The sequence below is a fragment of the Hylaeus volcanicus genome, chromosome 2 (assembly GCF_026283585.1).
Source record: "Hylaeus volcanicus isolate JK05 chromosome 2, UHH_iyHylVolc1.0_haploid, whole genome shotgun sequence".
NCBI lineage: Eukaryota > Metazoa > Arthropoda > Insecta > Hymenoptera > Colletidae > Hylaeus > Hylaeus volcanicus.
The window spans coordinates 19,614,015-19,632,388 of record NC_071977.1 but is presented as its reverse complement, the minus strand read 5'-3'; the positions used below and the strand labels follow the sequence as shown (position 1 = coordinate 19,632,388).

The 18,374-nt window shown below is 33.7% G+C and overlaps 1 protein-coding gene across 1 annotated transcript in view; it reads right to left on the bottom strand.

Annotated features, from left to right (window-relative positions):
• LOC128884762 (glutamate receptor ionotropic, NMDA 2B) overlaps positions 1-18,374 on the bottom strand; it is a 365,676-nt gene that overhangs the window by 192,468 nt on the left and 154,834 nt on the right. Inside the window, exon 2 of the mRNA XM_054138365.1 lies at positions 6,674-7,177. Coding sequence (XP_053994340.1) covers positions 6,674-6,973 — 300 coding nt within the window. The 5' untranslated portion in view covers positions 6,974-7,177. The remainder of the gene's footprint in view (positions 1-6,673; positions 7,178-18,374) is intronic.

Here is an 18,374-nt window from a genome sequence, read left to right as displayed (position 1 = left end):
ACTTATTTCGCGGATAGGAGATCATCAAACAACTGCGCTGCGCTCGCGTGTTTGTGGCGGGACGCCATAATTAAGAGAAGTTCCGCCAGAGTTCGCGGTCAGTTCCAAAGACACGTTCCTTCTTTATGTTAGTTTCCGCTGGCTGGGAACACATCGTTAATTAAGAATGTAAATCATGCTGGTTTTCACAATTAAAAGCCATGTTCCATGGAACTCGCCGCCATAATTGCTGCCGCGCCCTCACCAGTTTAATTTAACGTTTTAAAAATTGGCCGCTCTTTTTCATTCTGTCTTATCCCCCTTTATCAACCGCTCAGCGCGTTCTACTGCATTCTTTGGCTTTCCATGGCGAGCAATTAAACAATCTTTAACGACGTAATACTAGTTGAATGATTAGAAGGTAAAACAATTGGAAGCATTTTATCTTTGGTCTCTTCAGTGGTGACGAAAAAAATGAATTTGAGAGAGCAAGGTAGGGGTTGAATGGGCGTATACTCGAATGAAGTAAATATGTTTAGATAAATGTGTGTGTGTGTTTGATAGAAGAAATATAAAAAAATGTTGCTAGATTAAATATTTTCTAAATTGTTTCTTCATGCTTTTCGCTTGAAATATCTCATGAAGAATTTATTTTTTGTGCATCTTTCACTTATGAAGAAAAATGGCTTCGGAAAGAGAAAACATACATATATCAAATAAATATATAATGTATTCTGTTATACCCTCGTATTTAAACAAAGAACAATTGTTTCGATTAGCATGAGATACTCTTAACTTCACAGTCTTAAGTTAACTTGACAGTCTTGGATATTATTTTATATATTTAGTCATGTATTTCTATTTTCTTTGAGGTTTGTTTTTAAGAAATTATTAACATAAACTTTTCATTGTTCCTTTTAATTGAGTGCGTTGATAAATATACTGTCCAAAGAGGAACTAATTATGACTAAAACGAAAATGGAAACGACAGGAAGCATCATGAGCTTGCAGAGAGATAAATTTTATTATACAATTCTATTTAAGCCATGATTAATCGTTGCAATTAACATAAGACAAATTTAACCCAGTTTTGAATATTATTTATTATTTCTTTTCATACTTATCTTGACAAATTTTCTGTAAGAGCTTCCTCTATTTCTCTTAAATCAGTTCGTTGATAAATATATTGTCCAATGAGAAACTAATAACGGGAAGATAATAAGAACTAACCATGATGGAAACGTGAGAAGGAACGACAGGATCCATCACGACGTTCATCGTTGTCTGGCCAGCAGAACCGCGGATGTACATTAAGATGATTAAACGTCACTTGGAAATCTGATCGAAAGCGATAGTTCGCACGAGGAAAATTGAGAATAATGGTGGCTGTGACGAGCAAAGGAATAATTACTCCCGGGAGTTGGACGAACTTCTCTGTCGCTCGCTTAAACCGATTACCCAAGCAAATTATATCTCGCAGAAGAAGTTCCTAATTAGCGCGTTGGATAATGTTTCAACTGACAACTGTTGGAAAAAAAAGACGAAGTTAAAAAATCCACGGTCGAGCAGCTCGAGGTATCGTGTAATTAGCGGGGTCACGTAAACGATTATTTTCGAGAGTTCCACCAACTGAATGAGAAATGAGGGTGAAATAATTATTAAATTATATCAAAACAATAGCTTGCGAATAAATAGAAGAATAAATGAGGATCCATTAGTCTTGTTCGAGCAGTAATTATATGTTTCCATTCTTTGTCTTGGAGCAGTGTTCTCAAAAAACATTGTTAATATGGAGAAATGTGGAAACATCTTCTACTTTCATACATTTACTATTATTATTTTTTCAGTGTCATTTTCAACATTCCCTTTATATTATATTATATATTACTTTATCTCCGTAAAGAGATCAAAAGTAACCAAGATGAAAAGTGACAAAAACATATAACACTTCCAAGAACACTCTTGTACGTATGAAAGGAAACGAATCTTTTTCCAAGAACACCAAAAACTCATTTCTTGGTATCCGACGTTCGAATGCATGATCATTTCCTTTGGGTACGCGATTGAGATCCTTTAAAGGATCTCGAAACACTGACAAGAAATAGGAATCTCTGCTTTTAGGGATAGAAAGCTTCGGTATTGTCCATTGACAGAGAATTCCAGAAACGGAATGTCGCCCTGATTAATGTTATTTGAACTATTCGTGGAATGTACTTATTGAATACGTTGAGAAACACGAGTACGCAAGAAAACGATGTTAGAGTTGAGAGAGTCACTCGACCTTTCTGTCATTAATTTACAGACATAGCGAACGACTTCATGCCAAGTATCAAAGATAATAATCTGACGCAATGAATGTTCTTTCGGAAAATTAACGAATGCTATAATGACGATGGTTCGAAGAACTCTACAGAAAAATTATTGTTCAATCCTCTGTGGGTGAATATAATTTTTAATTTTTGACTTTCGAAAGTTTTTAGGTAAATTATATGACTTCAGAGTTTGTTCACAATTTGTAGGCGTATAAAAAAAAAATAGTTGCATAAAAATATTGATTTATGTGTAATAATAAAATATACAAAGTGGATTAATTTTGCTAAAAACATTAGTGTTAATATTATTGGAGTATGTGTTTAATAAATTATTTTATTATAAGTTATTTTAATTCAACTTCAATTTGTACACGTACTTAAATCAAATTTTTAGTATGGTACTTTTGTTACTTTCTACTAACAAGTTGTTTTAAATAACGTTAAAACAATTCACAACAAACAACCGTTCGTATGCCAATTGCAGATTCCAATTCCTTTTTTCTCTAAAGTGTATTTCCTTCATTTTACTTCTATCTTCAGTAAAACTTACAATTTTTATAATTAATTAATGCATAAACTTTAGTCAGAATCAGGTCTCTATGCAAATGTCTGTAGTACGATCTGTGCCATTGTCACAGCTGTTTCCAGTAGTATATTTTTGTGGATTGCTGATCAAGACTTCTAAATATACGTTAGTAACAGCGAGTCCACGTGTGAGGGCCTCCCACGTGGGTCCTTCCCCTTCCACGTACCACAACAAGAGAAACAGATATAAGTATAAAACTAATACTAGTACAGTTCAGTGTTATAAAATAGAGCGTGAACCAGAGCAGACTGATCTAAGCAGTCGTTGATCGTGCATCACAATACGAGGATCAAAGTGGGAAACTTGCCTGTGCTCCGGAACTTATACTGAACTCGCTTGAATTAGTGAAGTCTTTCGAAACATTAGTATAAATAAATAATTTAATGCGAGTGAAAAGAAGACATTTATGTTTATGAGACTTTATAAATATAAGTGTTGACAAGCACACATCGATATGGTGTCATCTTATGAATGAGAAGAAGAAATTGGAGGTAATGGATCTAGAATATTGGTGAGTAAATATATGTACAGTGGGTGTAGAATGTATTCGTACACCGATCAATTTCCCAAAAAACTTTTCTGTAAAATTGTAGTTTCTTCACTTCTTTTTTTATAATCAATGATATTTTACATATTCTCGAAATCTGTAAGATAGATATAGTCCAAAAACAACATTTACTAGTTAATATAATTTGTGAAATTAACAAAAAAATGCGAAAAATGGATAAAAGTACGGAAGCAGTAAGTATTTGTACGACTCTTATGACGAACCATTTACAGTAGAGTTTATAACGTAAGCACATTAGTTTATTGCTCCGTACGAATTAGAAAACATCAAATTTCCAGGAAAGTACTTTTAAAAATGAAGAAGAATTAAAACGATTTAAAAATTGAAGAAGATCCGACTTCGAATAACTAATAATTTAGTTAATTTAACGCTTAGAAGAGTTACAGTAATTATAAAATCAAAAGAAAATCTCACGAAGGAAGTATTATATACTTGTAAATTAATGTAAATTTAATTTTTTTTAATGAAGTTTTAAAAATGAAACAGTTGTGCAAATACTTATTGCTTCAACATTTCTATCGATTAATTGTTTTTTTTTTTTGTTAATTTCGCAACTTACATAAATGACTATTTTTGTGTAATCTATCTATTCTAGAGATTTCCGAGAATATATAGAATGTCATTGTTTATAAAAAATAAGTTACTAAATTATAATTTTACACAGTTTTTTTTGGAAATTGATCGGTGTACGAATACTTTCTGCACCCACTGTATGTATGTATATTATAATTCACAGTTAAGTGACATTTGACGTAGGTATACTTTGCATGGATGAAAAAGTGGTTACTTAAGAAGAGAATCCAGAAATAAAAGATTCTGAGCTAGTAAGCTCCTTAGGTAAAGGACCTTGAAGTATAGGATCTCAAAATAAAAGATGGTAAAACAGAATTATAGTGAAATATGGTATCCCTAAATAAAAGATTGAAAAATAGAATCATCGTAAAGTACAGGATCGTAAAAAGTCAAAACCCTAAAGTAAAAGATTCTTACCCACTTAGCCTATACCATCGTCTGGGAGACTTGGAACGGTATATGGGTCAGAAACAGATACCACGTATCAAGGACATGGTTGACCTACTCCAAGGGGATAACGCAACCAACTATGGCTTGGATTAGCGTGACTTAAATCATAGGTTAAGAGGTTAAACAGGGGACCACAGGAAGTGAGAATCGTGAAGCATAGGATCATAAAGTAGTGGATCCTCAAGTAGAGGATCTTGAATTAGAGGATTTCAAGGTAGAAGATCCTGACGTAGAACATCGTGAAATAGAGCATCGTAGGAATTAATAATCAAAACACTTCTCCTTCACTAAACCTAACCATTTTAAACTTTATTATTTTTTTTCTCGTGCTAATGTAATTTAATATTTAGGGTTAACTTGGACTAAAATTAGTATGAAAAAAGTAAAAAAAATGATAGTGTAGATTTCGGGAAAAACTGGACTTTTTTCATGAGTAGAAATAAGGACATTTAAATAACTCAACTAAACTCAATTTTTCTCAATTCTTCTCGTTTCCAGTATCCTTCCTCTCAATCCTGATATAATACTTCTTTCAACACCGCTAGAGCAACATCATTTTCATAATTCACTTTAAAAGAGATGGTTTGTTAGCTCAGATTCCAAATTGGTAACAATCTAATAATATCTACGCGTTACGACAAGAAAAGTTACCTAGTCGAAACAGTAAACTGTGGCAACTTGTTATGCGGATATTTACGAGGGTTCTTCGATTGAAAATGAACCGGTTATCCGGTTACATCCTTTGCCTTGATTAAACTACTTGCAGAGCAAAGACGTTAATTAACCAGTCGGTTGTGGCATTCTCTTTTCAGAGCGCGCACCTATGTGTGCCATTAGAATCAAGTTACGACAGGTATAGTCGTCAAACACAGAGTGATATTGGATCGCAAAGACGGCTATATTAGGTCGTCTCAAAAATTCATGTCACTTACACTTCTGCTACGCAAATTAATATGTGAAACATACTCTTAAATAAACAATGGTAACTAAATTTTACGCATGACGAGTATACTCGCCACGACACGAAGTACTGCATTTTTCCTATTTACGCGTGACCAATTGACGATTAATTTTTGAAAGAATACTTTCGAGGATGCTCACTTCACACGCCGACTTAAGGGTATATCCTGAATTGGGAGGTTTAAAAAAAGCGGTTTTTCGTGAATTTTTTTAGGGTGGAAAAAAATAATTCATTCTGTCAAACTGTTTATCCTATTTTCATACATATTTGAGTAGTCTGTACAAATTTTGTTCAACAAGAAATATTCAAATTGAGTCGACTGTGACGCACATTTGTAGAGCACCTCACAATTAAAACCTCCTTTTAGTAAAAAACTAAAAGTAATTTTGGTTTGACACAAAAAAACCAAAAGAAATGTTCATTTTCATACATTTGTCTACTACATGAACTAAGAAAAATCCGCAAAAATGGTGAAATGTGAAATAACTGCAAGTTTGAAAAAAAAACGAGTTCATTGGGTGAAAAAATCACTTTAACTTGATAAAAAAGTTGTTTTAAATTTTTTTTGTATGAATTTTCTTAGTTCACATAGAAGAAAAAATGTATGAAAATGAACATTTCTTTTGGTTTTTTTGTGTCAAACTAAATTTACGACCTGCATCTTTCCCGCCGATAGGAAGTTTTAATTGCGAGGTGCTTTACAAATATGCGTCACAGTAGACTCAATTTGAATATTTCTTGTTGAAAAAATTTCTACAGACTACTCAAATATGTATGAAAATAGGATAAAAAGTTCGATAGAATTAATTATTTTGTTTCATTCTAAAAAAATTCACGAAAAACCGCTTTTTTTAGACTTCCTAATTTAGGATACCCCCTTAACTGCGAATGAATATTTGGAAATTGTGAATAGTGAATAAAACATGGGACATGAGAGTAATATAGATTTAATGTTCGCTTGAGAACGTAAGAATTACAACTGGACGACGGACGTTCGCGTGTTTTCGACACGACGGTCATCGAGGAGCTGGCCTCGCGATAGTCAAATATTTTCCACCGTTAGAACCCATTGTTACGCCGTAACACTTCCCATGACAAGTATACTCGTGAATCACAGCTGACTGGTTAACCTTGTTACTGCCAACCGCAATCAAGCAATCATCTTCTCACTCAACAAAAATCTCTATTCCAACAACGCAGCCCGACTCTTTCCACTCAATTTAACCATTATAAACAGTACCAACCTCCAGAAGGGTGATATTATGAGCGCCTCCCTCCGAGTGCGGCGCGTGGGTGAATCGCGGTGGCGACGGTGTAGTGGTCGTAGTGGTGGTAAACGATCTCTGCCTCGTTGAATTTGGAAATCTGCCCTCGCCAAGCCTCACCCCCGTTCCCCGTCCGAATCCTAGCCCCTTGGTGTGCGTTGCCCTGTCGCTGGTGCCGATTTGAATACCGCTACCGCCCCTCGTGAGCCCGCCGGTTTGCAGGCTGTTCACCGCCAGCATAAGCGACACCAGCGAGCACAGGGACCACGAGCTCCTCATTTTTCAGCCGTTTTCCACGGAATGCTTATTATAGCCACCCCCCGGGCGCGTCTGTCGTTCGCTTGCCACGCAGTTACCCGCCGCTTCCAAGTGTCGAGGGTTCCATTCAGGAGGATTGAGAGCTCAGCCGCGGTTCGTTGACGCTTTGGCGTCCGAGCGGGCATTTCTTGCGCCTCGACGATCCTCCATCGCGAGCCGACGTCCCTGAAACAGAAATTGCCACGTTTCGAGACCCTGTGTGGATAAGGAGAGCTTTCTTGTTCTCGTGAAATACATCGCGACGCGTTTCGTCGCTTTTTGCGTTTAGTTTGACGTCGATTAGTTTGGCTGTTCGCGGTCTTGGCGCGGATTGTGTTACTAATGGTTATTTAATCTGCTGGCTGAGCGAGAGAGATTTGTTAGGTGCTTGTGAAAGGGGTGCAAGCTGCCTTCGTTTTGTAGCTATATTTATTTGTAATTCGACACGTAGGTATGTAAATGAATTTTATTTATCTTTGAATCCTCTATCTTTATATGTTTTGCAATCTTGTATGTCTCTTGAAACATTTCAATTTTTATTTAAAGTAATCTGGACTCTTTTGACATAACTATATTTTAAATATAATTACACATGATTTCAAATAATATTTAATTTTATTTAAATATACAATTGAAACAGTTATTTTATTTTCTAAATACAGTTACGTTATCTTTTCTTTTACTTCAATAAGCCCTGTTCTATCTAATTATAGTAATTATGCATGTATAATCGTAATATAATATATAACTGGGTGATCTATCTTCTGTACATATACATGGTATGTATGTATTTTTCTAATTATTTAATGGAAACGATTGAATCATTTATCTCAACCTGATATAATATACATATGTATGTATATGTATGCATCGTATAATATGAATATCTGAGATTGTTTAAAAAAAATTATTGAAGAAAAGCAAACCCACTGGAGTCGAAATAATCGCCCCTTGAAAAAAGGAGAATGTTACAAAGAACATGTTGGTCGTAAAGAATGGAAAGTAGACTCTTTTGAATAATGATTCGCAAGATGAATGTTCGCGGAGTACTCGAGCATCGCTGGAGGCAATATTTTAACGGTGAAAAATAGGGGTTTCTTTAAATATACAATTGAAACTTAGCACACAGGAAATCTATGCGAATGTAGGTCGACTATGATCGTCTTTCTTAGGCCTTATATAATTACATACTGCCCTTTGCATTTTCCTCAAAGTTTTTTATCTAGAATAATGTATAAATGATAGGTATTTGAAATTTCATTGCTGTAACAATATCAGAAAATCGCGATCGAAATTTCTCGATCATCGGTTGGCGCGCGGGGTCGGGCGAGCGGGGAACGTTCGCGAACGCTCGCGAACGCGCCCGCATAGTAACGCGGCTTGTTGATTGACCGCGGTCTGTTAGCAACGATCGGGTATAAGAATCGCTCTCGCGGTAGCGGACGCGGCATTCTTTGCTGCACTCTTAGGAGAGAACGAGAACCTGTTTCCAAATTCCTTCCTGCGAACCTACATCCCTTACATTGCTAATTATTCTGATTGTCCGATTAAAATTTTCTTTTTAAAAATTCATACTAAACAAAAATAGTAGTAAGAAACTGTTTCAAGCATGTGTAAGAAAAATCTTGTCTGCCCAATGTAGCATCATTTGTAATTGCCACTTTCTATTTTTTATATAACTATATCAAAGTACATATATTAAATTTATATATTTTCACTAAAACTGCTTGATGAAATCAGGTTAGAAAAACAACTCAGTACTCTGCAGATATTCTTCACAAGCCAGAAAGCTGAACGTGTCTAAAGTACTGTAGATTATTCCCATTCCTTTTTGAGTGAAAGGAGTGGTTTGAATTAAGTCTGGTTCTAATTTGATATCAGTCGCACAAAGAGGATCCTAGTTTGAGCTGTAGTAGATAGTGCAAGGCTCGTTTAAAGGCAGTTAATTACTGGGGTCGCTTTACCATTTTAGTATTATTACCGTTATCTGCGTTGTATAGTGTCACCGAGGCCAGAATCATTAAGCAGTTAGCAACAGCGACGTAAGGAGGAAAACGGAATCTTGAGATTATAATCGTCGTCGTGTATACATAACGCCAATCGTTCATTATAAAATTGTTTCAAGTATAATTAGAAAAAATATATGCAATGCTTCCTTATTCTAGAATTTGTAGCACCCTTTAGAAAACACGTCAATTTTATTTATTGTTTGTCATCGAAAAATAGTGACAATGAAAATAATGTAAATTATAACCTTATTTTTCGAATAATCTTGTTTCTTCAATAATAATATTATGTTTTTAAATAGATAATATTAGGTCATTTATCCTATTAATATAGCGATTCCTTTTAATTACAGCAACTAAATCTAATTATTATTTATTATTATAAACTTGCGTCAAATTGTAAAATAATCAAATAATTCCTTCATAATATCGATAATAATAATATTTCTTTAGAATTACTCACATAAAATGTAATTAAAGGTAGCAATAATAAATGAAAGTGTCATAACAAAGGAACCAATGCAGTAATAAATGTCGAATCTCCCTTTAATAATATTTACTGAGTAACTCAATTTGCATAAACTTTTAAAATAATTAAATAAAGAATTCCTTTTGCTTCATAAATAATTTCTTCATTTATTACTTTCACAGAAGATGGCAAAGAAGTTACTTTTCAAATAAAAAATCAGTACAATAATGAATGAAAGTATAATAATAATACAACCAATGTAGGAATAAATAAATTCAATTTCATAAAAAGAAAGTAATTTTGATTAGAATTAAATGAAGATCATAATCTATTGGATTGAAAGCCGCAGTCGTTGCTAGAGGGAGTGTAACGAGTGTCGTGTAAAATCTTCATTTATAATCCCCTACGGGAGCATAATAGACACCCCGAAAGAAGGAGTATGCGAGGAAGGGATACTGCTTGCATAAAATTTAGAAAATGTCCCCGGTGGTCGCTGCCGATTCATGTCGAAGGCTTGTCGTTAATATTCCAAGCACGACACGCAGACACGTGGAATTTTCATTGTCCCTGAACGCCAAAGTTCCCGAGTTAAAAGCGTCAGCTACTCCGCTTCCGAAGCATTTGCGTTCATTTACGTGTATTAACAGCATTTAATGCAAAGTGCATACTCTATTGAATTATTCACGATGAATGGAATTCACTATAATTTACTGCAAATGTTCCGAATCATCCAGAAACTAGCCAGCCAGGCCGTATTATTGAGAGACACCATGCGACTGATCGGATTCAGTTCATTTCCGGTTTCGAGCGTATTAACGCATTTGAAGTATCAAGGAATTTTCAGTTGCATATGTCAATTACTTTTCTTATATTATAATTAACTCGAGAAAACATTTGTATTTTATAGGCAAAAGGAATTAACTAATCACCTCCATACAAATAACTATATACGTATTATTTTCCATACTTTTTTTCATTCTTGACATCTAATAAAAATTGAAGGTGAGTAATCCTAAAGAAATGCATTTTTATAATAAAAGTAAATTACTTCATTCTTATTTATTGATTTATATATAATACTGACTCTTCTCGGTAATAGTAAAAATATTGATTTCTAGAATAACTTATTTCTAGAATAAAGAATCAAATATTTTATGGAGTCTTATACATTATTATGATAATTTTGCGAATGTTTGTTTTTAGAATTCAGTAGAAGTTATTTGTGTACAACATGTTTCCAATTCAGCATAGATCTTATTTTTGATGCAACAAGTAAAAGTTTATCAGAGATCGTTTAGTTTAGATATTAATTACTTCATAGACGAATAAGTAATGAGAAAATAATTAGTTACTAATTGCTTATAATATTTGTAACGAAATAAATCATTCATGCAATTATATGCATATATAAAAGTACAATTATAATATTCTGCTGGTCAATAAAAAATAATTAAATTCATATCATACTAAAGAATGAAAAGATCAGAAATACTTGATCATTCATAGTATATCACCAAAAATGCAGAATAAAGCGAAACAGAGTAGGAGATTATAACTTTAATTTCTAACGAAATTGCTCAAATATGTCCCCTAAGCTCACAACCGCAGACATAAATTGTACCTTTTGTAAGATTCGCAATTACCAAATGATGGAATATTAAACTCGTTCCCAGATACTTTACGATACTTAATAGACGATTATCCTCCCCGTGGCGACCGGTTTGAAAAGGGAAACGTTCTTTATGGAAACTCACCAGCGGGAAGATTAAATAAAGAAAAAGAAAATTCCCGACAAGTGCTCGCTCGAAGGTAGAATCCTGTCGCGGTTTTTGGGGAATCCGCGTTGCGTACTCATGAATTTCAACGCAAAGATTCAGCGAAACTCTCGTTCCCCAAGAATTGTTTCGGATCTCGTCTTTGCAAGTTTACACGATTAATGCCCATTTCCCGGCAACGTATCATTCGCTGGTTTTCCTTAACGAACAAAAGGCTGACGACTTCCACGAAATGAATCTTCTCTAAGCCCCTTCTGTTTAGCGTATCCCCTCGTTTCTCGGAGATACTCTCGCTACGGATGTTTATTTCGAAATTCCAAGCTGCGAACGCAAACTTCCCGGCCGGTAATTGACGGCAGACTTTCTGTGATGCACTTTTAATTGAAATAAATGCGTCTTCAGCGGGAATAACTTTTTCCTGAATACAGGAGAAGATGTTTACCAAGAGCAGTTGTTTTATTTCGTTTTTGTAGCAAGTGTAATCGATACAAGAGCGAGCAATGTGAATTTTGTTATATGCTATGGAACCCAACTATAAAAATGTAAGTGGCAATGTTATTATACCTGTATAAATGATTATAAGCATCAATGCAAGTAGAGAAATCAATTACTGGTCAGACATACCAGCAAAGCCTTACTGAATATCAGATTTAAAATTAATTATGCAGAAGCTTTACTTTATATCTTTTAATCATTTCCACATATGAAAATATCTACTATCCTGATATATAAATCGTCTCCAAATACTTTGCGTATATAAATAATATTCTTCTAATCTACTAACCAACTCTTCCCTTATTTGCCTGATTTCAATCGCACTCCAATATCATGAAAAATGTCGTTCGAAAAATGTAACGAGTTTTCGATTTTCATGACTCAGTTTCTCACTAGCAGGAGCCTTCGATGAATACTATCCAAGATCTATCACGTTAATCCGCACGGCCATTCAGAGTTTCTAATCTAATTTCGCGACTTATCAAACACGATTAATAAACTTTCTTAGAGCCATATAACGGGCGTCCACCTCGAACGTTGATCCACGAAGCGCAATGAAACTTAATTACCAAACTTTCACGGATAGTTCAATTGTTACGCAGTTTGCGACACGTAAATGGTCCCAAAAATGTGTGTGTGTGTGTAATTAAGCGCAAGCTTGACGCAAGGTGCGCATAACTTTGGGTCCAAATTTGTCACAATTTTGTATATTATATTCCATGTTCCTCGAAAGGTATGCTTGTCATAATACTTCATAACAAGGCTGTGACATTTTGGCGAATTTTGTTATATTCGTCTATTCAAAGTTTGTAGTGATTTAAATATTTGTCAAACATAAGTTGGATGCTAAACATTAGTAAATATCCCCATTTAATTCTAGTCGTTAAATTGTCGATAACTTTAGATATTTTCATTTCCAGACTAGCTGGTAATCATTCTTTCTATATTAATTTATTACAAATTATGTATCTTCACAGATATTACAAAAAATTGTATTACATCAATTTGACTATATATAATAATATTTGAATAAAAATACTTATTCTACATGAAGAGAAATATTTATGTAACAAAAAGTCTCTTATTTCATGTTATTTACAAAGAATATTACAACGAACAGATGTTATGAAGAATATCCAAATGCTTTAGTTGCAAGTACGTATACATATTGACATATTGAAGGCCATATTTTCACTATTATTTTCGCAGTTATAACAGTAATATTTACATACTAGAAGAATCGTTCGTTCGTAGTCCAACTTGATAAATTTATTTAAATGTATTCATATTATTCAAATGCTCACAAAATATTTGAAGAGCCCCGACTGTACTTCTAAGACGCCAATTACGGTAATGAAAATTGTTGTCCTACCAGAGAAACTTTTATGCGAAGTATTATTGTTCGTCCTTAAGTATGCGCGGCATAAAAATTTCGTCTACGTGCCCTCCTGGAATTTTTAGTGTTTTCAATTTTATCTGGATCGCGGTATAGTACAATCTCGTGTTCCGGTTTAGGGAATGTCTTCCGGCGCTATATTTTTGCGTGGAAGAAAATATCCAAAACTTCCCTCATTTTTTCTCCTTTTGTCATTCTTTCCACTTTTTTCTCGTCAGGGAGCAGAATAAATCGGGTATGCGTGGAGCGTAAAAGATACACAGCGCACATACTGTCAAGGGAAAATATGTAACTTCTTTCTTTTTCGTCAGTATTAGGGATGAAGAAGCATCGGTGTGGGTTTCGGAATATTCCTAAACGTGCTAGACGGCGATGTTATCGAATTATGCATAACAGAAACTCGCGAAAGAACTTGAAAGTTTCTAAACGTTTAATGGTTAAAACGGGGAAGGTGTATTGTTATTTTTCGAAATACATTTTTGTAGAAGTAGAGTCAGCTGTTAAATTTAGTTGGGAAAATTTAGAAGTGGGTAAACAGGTGAAAAGGAAATAGTATTAACAAAAATGATTTGTGATATGATTGTGCATCCTTTTTAAAATTTACAAATAATATTTGTATATAATAGAAAGTACATCATTAAGAAGTATCATATTTTCTGAATATTGTCAAATAAATATTACTGATCGGGATTACTCAATTTGCTAATTTTAAAAAATGTACTTTGTCTTCGTATAGATTGTTTTATTTGAGAACAAGTATGAATCGATTGTTGTGCCCATTTCTTTATTATTTCTTATTTGTTCTCTCTACTAATAATTACTAGTATTGTATTGAACAGCTATTTTAATTACTGCGGATAATTATTATCAGAACATCAAAAACAAATATAAATCTATAAATTTATATAATGTTAGTTATAATCCAATATTAAAATGCAAATATAATGTTATAATTAATCCAAAAAGAGAATCCAATCCATGATAAACAAATTTATCTTCATCCAATTAAACTGCAGCTTTGAAATTGCACACAAATTTTCAAAATATTATTTAACAAGTTACTGGTTGTTGGTATTCACACAAATGTTCTCCCCTAAGCTAATCCTCAAAGTATCCCTTGTCTCTGTATTCCACAATCAAATAACGAACCATGAACAGGTTGCAGCGGGGTGCGATAATGATCAACAATTTTCAAGGCGTAGCTGATGCATGGATGTACTTACAACAGCTTTAGGGTACATTAAGCAATAATTAAACGCGATATCGATTGGCTATACTCGATATCGGCTGGACGGTGTGCAACGACGATTAATTCGATTGCCCGGGACGAGCGTAATCGGCGATATTAAGTTTCAATCGATTGGAGTAATGATAAATGGAAATTATGCCGGGGCTCGTTGTAATTTACAATTTGTAAGATAGGATTTCGCTTGGGCTACGTGTCGATTGGTGAAGCGATTCGATAATGCAGCGAAACATTGCGTGAAAAAATATTAATCCGATTGTCACGTGATTCGTATCGCAAAGAACATGGTTCAAAGCTCCATAGTGGATTATAATGTTTGGTGTTTCCCGATTTTCCCTCTCAAGGCAAATGGATTTATTGCAGCATTTATTTTGGCATTTTCTCTATTTATATTTTGGAATATAGCTTGTAACTTTGTCTTTAAATTTATAGTTTCTTTTGCAAGAAGTTATTTGTTTTTATATTGTGAACATTGTATTCTCAGTGGTAGAATTCAATTAAAATAAGGGAAAATAATGGAATTCATATTCGAATCCGACTATTTTGAATTTTCAATTCCGATTTATATTCGCATATGTTTGTACACATATTCTGACTTTAAGTAAAACTTAGTCAAAACTACTAGCCTGGCTCTTAGTTGTCAGTGGTCGTAGACAGTACAATGACGTAGTACACTTAAACGAAGCGTAAAATAAACAAAGGTTGAGTGAATTAAGTATCAACTAGATTTCTTCTTCACACGAACCTCTGCTTTGTTACATCCATTCAGCTTGATTACTTTCCGCTGTTAGCGCTCTACCTCCCTCGTTGTAGGAAGACCATCCGACTTCAACAATTCAAATATTTACCTCCAGATACCTCGTCATAAGATGATTCAGCATAGGATCCTTTAATTCCGCGCACGTTCCTCATTTGAATACAGTGCCCGCTTGCGTAAAAGGTGCACATACTAGGCGGACTTATTAATACGTATAACTCTCTCCACAATGCAAACCTTAATAGTCATCGATTTTCGCAAAAGTTTTCCGAGCTTAAAATACCTGTCACTGTATCATTTATAAAATGGTAGAAATTCTCTCTTTAAGATAGTGAGTTCCCATGTTCATGGTATTCATTTTATTTTTCACTTGTACGTAGTTAATTTCTTATAGTTTGCATGTATTAATGTGGATAGTGTATACATATGTACATGTATAATTTTGATATATGTATATGTATGTGAGATTATAGAACATCTATTGAACATTAAAATAAATATCATAACGGTCGCTTTAAAAATTTGATAAAATACAAATAAATTCAGAAAAGAAGTACCCTGTTTAAATATTTTAAAGTATAAATATTTAGTTAAATGAACAGAAGTCACATATATAATCCTTATTCAGTAAATAAGATTATGCAAGTTGTTTAATGAAGATTATCTCAATTGTTTCCACTATTCATTAGTATTATTTACTCAACAATAAAGAAGAAATAATGTATTCTTCATTGAGGATGAAGAAACAAATTCAACGAATTATGGCAATACGCGATTTCGGATCATTTAATTTTAGATATTTACGTTTCATTAACGTGTTCCGAAACTACAACAGGTGCTTAAAGTCCTGTCCATTGGCATTAATGCGGAACTGATGTCTCGTGATCAATTGCTAATGCAGAATTCCTATTTCCTAGTGCGTAATTGATGCATATGCCATAGTAATTATTTGCTCCAATTCTGCGTTGATGTTACCGGTTATCATTTTGACCGGTTGTTGCAATTTCGGTGTATGTTAATGAAATGTAAATGGCACGGGATTGAAATCATTGGAACAGTGCACTACACAGGTCGTTGAGTTTGTCTGTTCTCTGCAAGGTTATATAATAAAATTATATAATAAATAGATTTACTATTTTATTGTAAAATAAAGTAGCAGTTCCTTTGGACGTAAGAAGAATTCATACTTCTGTTATTCGACGATTCAGAATATATGAAAATTCATTTAGCAACTTGTATATTGCTAATTGCTGAATAAGAAATACATCACTTCTACATATGTAGAAATATATGAATTCTTTACATTTTACATCGACTTCTACATTTAATATCGACTTTAAAAGATCATTTTGAATGTCTTTTTTTGTTAATATACTTGAAACAATCCTTGTCTATGATATTCCAATGAAATATAATATAATATACACCTTTTCTATATATTGTATTCCTTTTTCTATTGAATATAACTGTAATATTTGGTTCTATATGTTTCAGTATATGTACCATATTTTGATGTGCTTTCGAATGAAACATTTCAAGGTAATATCCCTTTTGAAAAATTTTCTTTCTCTTAAATTTATCCTGTATAATCGATAAGAAACTTTGCTAGACTTGCAATGTCCTTTCAAAGAGAACACTCAAGTGTAACGAGTTAAAACACTCTTTTGAAAATGCTTCTCATCACAAAGCCAAGCAACTGCAGTCATATTATGTAGCTGATCCTATACATTGATAGTCTGAACGAAAATAGTTTAAAAATGGAATCAAAAAAAGATAGTTAATGTCTTATCAACGCTGTTTCGCAGAGTTTGCGCCAGAGTTAGCGAAAAGTTAATGGCGAATTTACTCCATTAGGAAGAATTGAGAAGGATGGACGAACCAGCCCGTCCTGTGTATTTTGGAGGTGTGTGTAGTCACTTCCTCAATTTTCTCGTATGTCGGATTCGCGAATCAACGCGGACGATCGCGGTGAACCGATCATCCCCATCGCGAATTCCTGTGGTTCAACGCCTTGAAGCCTCCATTAAGGTGGATTGACCACTAGGTATATCTGACGCGAGCAATCTGTACACCCGCGACATGAACTAATCAATGACTATGGTGTCAAGCGCAGGATATCCCAACAGCATAGAGATCCAAGCTGTAATTAGCTTGGCTTTAATCCACTCTGCGGCGATGCAAAAATTTGCATGGTAATTAATATTTTTTAAATATCCGCACGAGATCATTTGAGAACGGTGATTGTTATTCTTGGCGACTCAAACAATGTCATTTAGGTAGAAACTTGTTCAACCTATTCGAATAATAATTAATTTCTCGAAACACTAAGAAGAATTATTTTTTTTATTTTAATTACTGCCGAACAAGAAGTTACCTATTAGGTGTATGTATATATTTTGTAAATATATTGTATGTATATATTTTGTAAATATATTGTATGTATATATTTTGTAAATATATATTTTTGTAAATATTTGAGCTGAATTATTTGATTAATCAAATCTGTACATTTTGAAACAAACTAAAAATCATGATATTAAAATAAAAGTACTTGAACCAGAAATGTCAATATATTGTTTTCTAGCATTATCTAAGTGAAATCTGCAAAACTTACGTGTACATCTAATATTGTAGTCTGTACAAGCTTGATACTTTAGCCTAGATAGAAAGGGTAGATGTTTCGATCCTATTTGAAAAATCTATAACAGAATAATTTGTTTAAAATCCACAATGTAACAGAGAAGAATTTGTCAGTTTCTATATTTTTATTTTTAATGCATGTCAACCATTTTCTGCTAAATACACAGATAAAATTACTAAGTTTAAATGAGCATTTAAAATTGTTGCATGACAAACTGAAGAACCTCGTAGACTAACGAAACATTTGTTTACTCGTCAACTCAAATAAACTCAATTTTTCTCAATTCTTCCCAGTTTCAGTATCTCTCATCTAAAACTTGATATACTTCTTTCAATACTGCCAGGGCAACATCGTTTTCATAATTCACTTTAAAAGAGATACTCTGTTAGCTCAGATTTCAGATTGGTAACAATATATGCGCGTTACGATAAGAAAAGTTACCTAGTCGAGATAGTAAATCATGGCAACTTGTTATGCGGATATTTACAAGGGTTCTTCGATGGAAAGTGAACAGGTTATCCGGTTACATCCTCTGCCTTGATTAAACTGCTTGCAGAGCAAAGACATTAATTAACCTCGTTACTGCCAACCGCGATTA